At 38.5% G+C, this 6,651-nt stretch overlaps 1 protein-coding gene and 1 long non-coding RNA gene across 2 annotated transcripts; both read right to left on the bottom strand.

The window, feature by feature from the left end:
- Positions 1–566: 566 nt before the first annotated feature.
- On the bottom strand, positions 567–2,324 carry LOC120293074. Its single transcript, XR_005550730.1, has 3 exons — positions 2,210–2,324; positions 1,180–1,287; positions 567–831 (listed from the first exon to the last, which is right to left on the bottom strand). It is a non-coding gene; the product is annotated as an uncharacterized LOC120293074 (long non-coding RNA).
- Positions 2,325–2,933: 609 nt separating this feature from the next.
- On the bottom strand, positions 2,934–5,871 carry LOC120293201. Its single transcript, XM_039312156.1, has 4 exons — positions 5,411–5,871; positions 3,460–3,555; positions 3,200–3,303; positions 2,934–3,075 (listed from the first exon to the last, which is right to left on the bottom strand). The coding sequence occupies exons 1-3, from the start codon at positions 5,810–5,812 to the stop codon at positions 3,295–3,297; spliced, it is 507 nt and encodes a 168-aa protein (XP_039168090.1). The 5' UTR covers positions 5,813–5,871; the 3' UTR covers positions 2,934–3,075; positions 3,200–3,294.
- Between the last annotated feature and the right edge of the window lie 780 nt (positions 5,872–6,651).

Below are 6,651 nucleotides of genomic sequence, written 5' to 3'. Positions count from 1 at the left end.
TTACAAAGACATTTGATAAACTCTTTGTCAATGCCATGGACATAAGTTAAAAAGAAAAACAAGTGCCTAAAGCGACCCTTAGCATCATGTCTAAATTTGTAGATGAATCGATTAAGCTCATCCAATCAAGCTTGGACCATAAAGCGACCATTCAGGTTTTCATCATAGATTTTGCTTTCATGCAGCCTTCATTTGAACTCTCTAAACTATAAGGCCTCAGAAAGAGGCAAGGCCTCAAGAGAGAGCCGACTGCAGGTACCCGCCAGAGCTTATTAAGAACATCGGGACATCTTGGCACCAGCCAAAACTGAGACAAAGCCTATCGCTTCCATGCCAACTTTAACAAACCTGATTATTCTGAAGGTGCATATTGTAGTATTTATTTAATGCACCTTGGTTTCTCCAGACCGACCAACTTGAGAATATTCGTCACAGGATAGACAATGTCTCGATGTGATCAATCATAAATAACAGCAGGACCAAACCTTCACTATAACACCAGTTTATAGAGTACTTGTTCTTTGCATGGAACAATGCAACAGATAATTCAACTGGCGCAAAGGTTGAGCAAGCTATAATCTGCTGTCACACTAATCCCAACCTCAAATAGATCAGCTTGTAAAAGCCACAGATAATTCAGTTGTCTAAGATAGTAATACAACCAGCATTAGGTGAGTTATCTATGAAAGCTCCGACTTATACTATATACATCTTCACAACAGCTAGCGGATCAAGCTACTTTCTTGCTTCTATCTCTCACTTACTTAGGTGCCTCTTTTCTTGCTGTGGAAACAGAACCCAGCACAAAAATGAACTCTTGATCAATCCCTCCTGGAATAGAACATAAAGACATACATCAGAAGATACATGAGGAAATCTGCAAGTGAAACTCCACTAAACCCAAGCTCCAAAGAGGACATTCCAATATGTAGCAAGAAAATGTTGGTTTCCTCATCCTCCAGATCACTTAATCCACCATCTTTCACCACTGACTTATTTATTGGTATCAGCTTAGTTTAAACAAGAAAAGAAATTTTGGAGAGCCATTTTCCGTTGTCTTTCCTCAACCCCAAGAATTTAAAATCTAACAAGCACCACTAGTACTGTCACTAACTCTGATATCATCATTGCTAACTAGTGAAAGGAGTGGAAAAAGTCATAGCCAATTCCTCACCATACCTGGTCTGAACAGAAGGTAGACTTGGCATTCTCAACCACTCAGGAGCTTTCAGAACCTTGTAGCATTTTGCATTGATGGACAATCTTCGAGAAATCATCAAGACTTAGCTGTAACACAGACAGAAAAGTCACGCCGCAAACAGATAATTTGATTCCTAAAGACCCAAAACCAGAATCAACATTCGATCCCCATTTTACTTTACATCATTAAATTTATGCTGATTCCTAAGAAAAGAAATCCTTAATACTATTGTTGGCAATTGTTTTCCTTTGCATAACATTACTAGAAATTTATTCAATCTAGCAAAGGAGATCTAAAAATAAAAGAGATAGATGAAGATGGAGAAAATTACATTCTCCCATGCCAAGAGTGGGCTAACTAAAAGATCTAACTAGAGGTTGACCATAAAATAACTATGTAAAAATTCATATCCTAACAGAAGCCTTTTTCCCACACTTCCAGTGCATGACTAGTCTTGCCAGCATATTACCTCATTTACTTTCACTACCCCATTGTTATGATTAAATCAAGTTGGTGATACTTTCCCAGACAGTCATAGTGAAGTCAAATTTAATATTGTTCGATTCTTGAAACATGGATATTAATGCAAGATAATTTCTAAAATTGCCTAGATTTTGATCTGCATTAATAATTTAAGAATTTCGTTAACAAGTGCCGCCAGAACACTTCCTGAAAACCTCAATAAAAGAAAGTTTGTCATTTCCAATGCACTATCTTTCTCGTATTATGCATAATAAATGAAATAAAAAATTTTCTTTATTAAGTACGGTAAACAAGTGCTGCCGGGGTACTCATTAACAAGACCCATAACTTAATTATGTATCTATTCAACAACAGATACTCTGTCCTCATGGATGTTTAATGAGATTTCATAACACTGCAGTCAATTAAATTAATGATGCTGAGACCTTTTCTCAGAATTTGTAACAGTTCAGTCCACAGCAATGCAGTTGACAAAGGATTAGCATGCAGGACTGGAGATGAAACAAAAATAGTACTAGGCTGGACCTTTCCATCTCCATCTCTATCAAAGCAGTGAATCATGTTGGCTAGTTCCTCATCTGTCCATGTAAAATCATGAGCATCAGCTAGTTTGGCTAAATCATGCGCAGTGATGCCGCCCTTCCCCACTTCTGCATGACACATGCAAGCTCATCAGTTCCAGAAACAAAAAGGTTCGCAAGCCAAAAAGGGGCGTCTATTGCCCCAGCCTCCGACATTGTGGAGTCCAGGAAGGGCTAGATGTACCCACTTAACAATAAGATCACAAGCCACAGAAAGAAAAAGAAGGTCCTTGTGATACCCACATAAGAAACTCTCATTGTTAGTATCCAGAGGAACATAGAAAAACCGTGTAGTAAAATTGATATTCTGTGACATATTTTGGTAGTTTCTGATATCACAGCAATCGAGAAACAACGTACCTCATAACTATATACTAGCAAACCAAAATCCGCCAGATCTTCAACAGTTTAACATCCCTTTTCAAACCATGACTAAAGAAAGGGATGGAAGACTTGCTGCATATAAATATCTCCCTCCAGACTGACCTTCTATGGATGTTGGTTTCTTAGATGCAAATGCTTCAGCCTAAAAATAAACTAGCTTCTCTGGACCTCCCTACCATTTGGACTAATGATGAACAAGGACAAGTGAACCTGATGTGCGAAACCAACAAAGTGGTTGCCACAGCCATCAATGCCACCAAAAAAAAAAAAAAAAAAAAAAAAAAAGAATGAAGGAAAGAACGTGAAAAATATCCATCCATCATCTGACAAGCATAGAAATGGAAACTCCATTAACCATCAATTACCATCAAACTGAAAGAAATGCATAATCAGCTCATCCTCAGTCATCTTCACCCGGCTGGTAAACTGGATATCAATAATTATTAACAAGAAAACAAACAAACAAACAAACAAACAAAGACAGTCAGCTAGGAAAGAAAAAGGAAAACAAAATTCTCTTAAAACAATTATTAGGATAAGAGTTACACACCGTTTTTCTCCTCTTCAGCATTCTAGGATTTTCCTGAGTCTTTTCTACTCTACCTTTAAGATTTACGCCAGCCTCATCTTGGAAAGGCCCCGAACTCACTGTTCCTGAAACTCCAGCAGAGTCATGCATTTTGCCACTGACTTTGTTAATATTGATCTTACAGTTACTACACATGTAATAGATTTCTAATCCATGCTGAGATGAAACCCAAGCTTCACTTTAGAATGATAATATTACAATCATGAAAATACTAGATTTACCTTCGCCAATTCAGCATCATCATCAACATAATCCAACTTATTTGGTGACTTTTTGGTCTGAGGTTTCTTCTTCGGTTTGGACACTTTTCTCTTTCCCTGGAGCAGGAGATAGTCACAAAAGGCAGAACACAGCATTTCAAAGCAAGGCGGACGTATTACAAAAGTATTGACATGTCCATTGTCCCAAGAAGGACAAGAAGCTCAGTTATATGAAGACATATCAAAGTAATACAAGATCAAAATAATTTGTTGAATTCAGCTCATCAATTGTGTTCTCATCAATCTTTAAACTTCTTCCACCCACATTAAAGAATAGGAACGACAATTCAGGTTTAGCTCCTTTTACTTTTCTCATGTCACAACCCCTGGCATATGTGATATATCTGAAATCTGATCCGAATACTAAAATGGATTAGGACTAAAAACAAGGAATTAATATTGATTTCAAACTAAGCATGTCACAATTGGTACTAAGTATCATAGCCAAATTCTCTAAGTTCATAACTAATGAATCTATGTGTCTTCCATACAACACCGCCCTAATCTTACCTAACATAGAACAACCAAAGACATGAAGTTGCAGATGTCCAATATGTCCAATGCAATTACTATAATGACATGTCCAAGACTGATACATGTACAACTTACTTAAAAGTTTCCAAGTGCACCTCAGATACTTAGTTTCCTATTGTTGTCTAAATCCGATTTAAATGGAAATCTTATTGCTTGAAAAGCAATAAGAGGAGATACAGAAAGAAAAACTGCCTTCCACCCAAACCCACTCCAAGAGGGTAGACAAAGCACTGGAAAAGCTAATCTTAAATGAATGCCCTAAGTCAATTTGACTAAAAACACCCACACTATATTATTTGGTAATTAAGTCATTTATTCAATTGTGGTGTTAATATTTAACCAATTTGGTGAAAAAAGTATTTTAACTGCAGTAGATGCAACTAGAGTATCACCAAATTAACGTCCTTCACTAAAGCAGTCTGGAGTAATTAGCAATAGTGAAATTCAAAATAAGTAGCCAATAAACAATTAGACTGCAATTTTGGAATTTATTGTGATAGGTTTGAAATACTGAGGAATATTAAAATTACACAATTTAATTGACATTCTCGAGGACTTTAAAAAAAAAAAAAAAAGGAAAAAACAAAGGAAAGATAGCATGTTACTCTGCTAGCGAGTATACTTAAGTGTCACACAGTTTCTAACCAACTGCACAAAGTTTTGCATAGGTCGGGTAATCTATAGAGATGTTGGCAAGTCAAATAGCATAACTAAGTATTCAATGCCACTTCAAGCCAAAATCTCACGGTTACTTAGGATCCAACTTGGATCTTCTCATGACGGTCCTCTGTTTAATTAGGCCAACTGTTCCTCAGAACACCAGTGAAGTTTCAAGAATGTCACAATCAAAGTAATAAAATCCAGTTGCAGCATAAATAAATTCATTCTAATTAAGAAGGCGCTCAATGCAGCCACTGCAGCAATATTTGTGAATAAAACACTTCGTGAAGAAGTCTAAAGAACTAAGGTAACTCAGGAAGAAAGTGCTCCCGAATGCACTTCGCAACAACATTAACGAAAAATTATCCTATAAAAAAAATACAGTGCCGTGGAAAAAACAGATAGGCAACACTTCCAAGTGACCGCAATTTGTGGTGAACACACAACAGTTCAGACAGGAATGAAATCCGCCAAGCCAAAAAATTAATGACCCCCAAGCACGAATCACTTCATTCACTTCAATGGCCCCATTGTCATTCTCATTGAGGAAAATTCAAGAATTGAGAAACTCGGTGATCATTTCTTTCCCTTGACTCCGTTGTCTTAAACCCACCTTCCCATTTTCACATACACCTTAAACGCCAACTACGCTAGCAACTTCAATTCACGCAAAAACAACAGAAGCAGATAAAGAATTACCCAATAGAAAAGAACCGACCTTTCTTTTACCAGACCCAGATACTTCAAAATCCCGATCATCCTCCTCATCGTCGACGCTAAGACCATCGTCATCGCCGCCGTCACCGTCCAAAGCAGGCGCGTAATCACCGTCCTTGTCGTCGTCGTCCTCCTCGCCGCCCACCTTCCTTTTGCCCTTCGCGTCGCCCCTTCTCGTCTTCCGACTCGAACCCATCACGGAACTCGCCAGGTTTCGGAGGCCCAGGGCCTCCATCCTCCTCTTGTTCTCCGCGATCCTCGACAGCCTCTGCTTCTCGTAATTCGATACAGGCGTCGCCTCCGTCGGGTCGGGTAGCGGCGGAGGCTCCGGTTCAGAGCCCGAGCTCGCCTCCGCTCCGTCGGGCTCCGCGTCGGAAGTGGGAGAGCGGCGCTTCGCCGCCATTCGAGCGGTCGCGGCGAATTCTCGAGACGAAAATGGCGATTGGCCGTCGCGAAATGACGGAGGTTCGAGGGAGTGAAGAAAATGGGAGGGAAGTCGATATGAAAGCAAGCGCGGTCGAGTCGCACCGGTCCGACCGGATTTTGAGGCTTAAAGCATTTGGACCGGTCCGGACCGAGTCGTATACGAGGTGATTTGGGGGGCACTCAATACTTCAAATGAGATGAAGACTTGCACACTTTTAACACTCACTTAACATGTGAATTTTCGTTTGAGCAAGCTGAAAAAATCGTGCTTCGAGAGCACATGAAAATATCCATGTTGTACATTGAAACTGAATATATGATATCCGAACTATTCGAATTCACTCAAGAATGATGATTTTATTTTGAGCTGACTTTAATATATCGTACATGCAAGCACTATCTTAAAAATATTGCTTAGCAAAGTAAATGGAGAAGTTGACATGTTACCACATGAATATTACTATGAACATACATGTCGGATATAATGGTTTCTTTCCATAAGTCAGTTCATTATGAGCATTTGTAAAAATTATCATCACTCCATTATTTCTACATTCCAAAAGCGCATATTGTCGCTTCTTTAATTTTCTCATGCAAAAAAAAATAAAAAAATAAAAGGGAAAATTGCTCTCCTCAACATTGATGGCCCCTTCTAAAATGTCAAAATATGTCTCCTATATCTACACAATTAAATTTAGTTGACTTTATTAGCCAAAAAAAAAAAAAACTATAATCGGCTTTTGTTTCGCTCTCTATCAGTTCCAAGTTTACTCTTACATCCAAAGACTAAAACTACTTCATATAGCATCAACTTTT

Source organism: Eucalyptus grandis, chromosome 5 (genome assembly GCF_016545825.1).
Source record: "Eucalyptus grandis isolate ANBG69807.140 chromosome 5, ASM1654582v1, whole genome shotgun sequence".
Lineage (NCBI taxonomy): Eukaryota > Viridiplantae > Streptophyta > Magnoliopsida > Myrtales > Myrtaceae > Eucalyptus > Eucalyptus grandis.
Note: the sequence above shows the minus strand (reverse complement) of the source record. Positions and strands in the feature narration are given on the sequence as shown.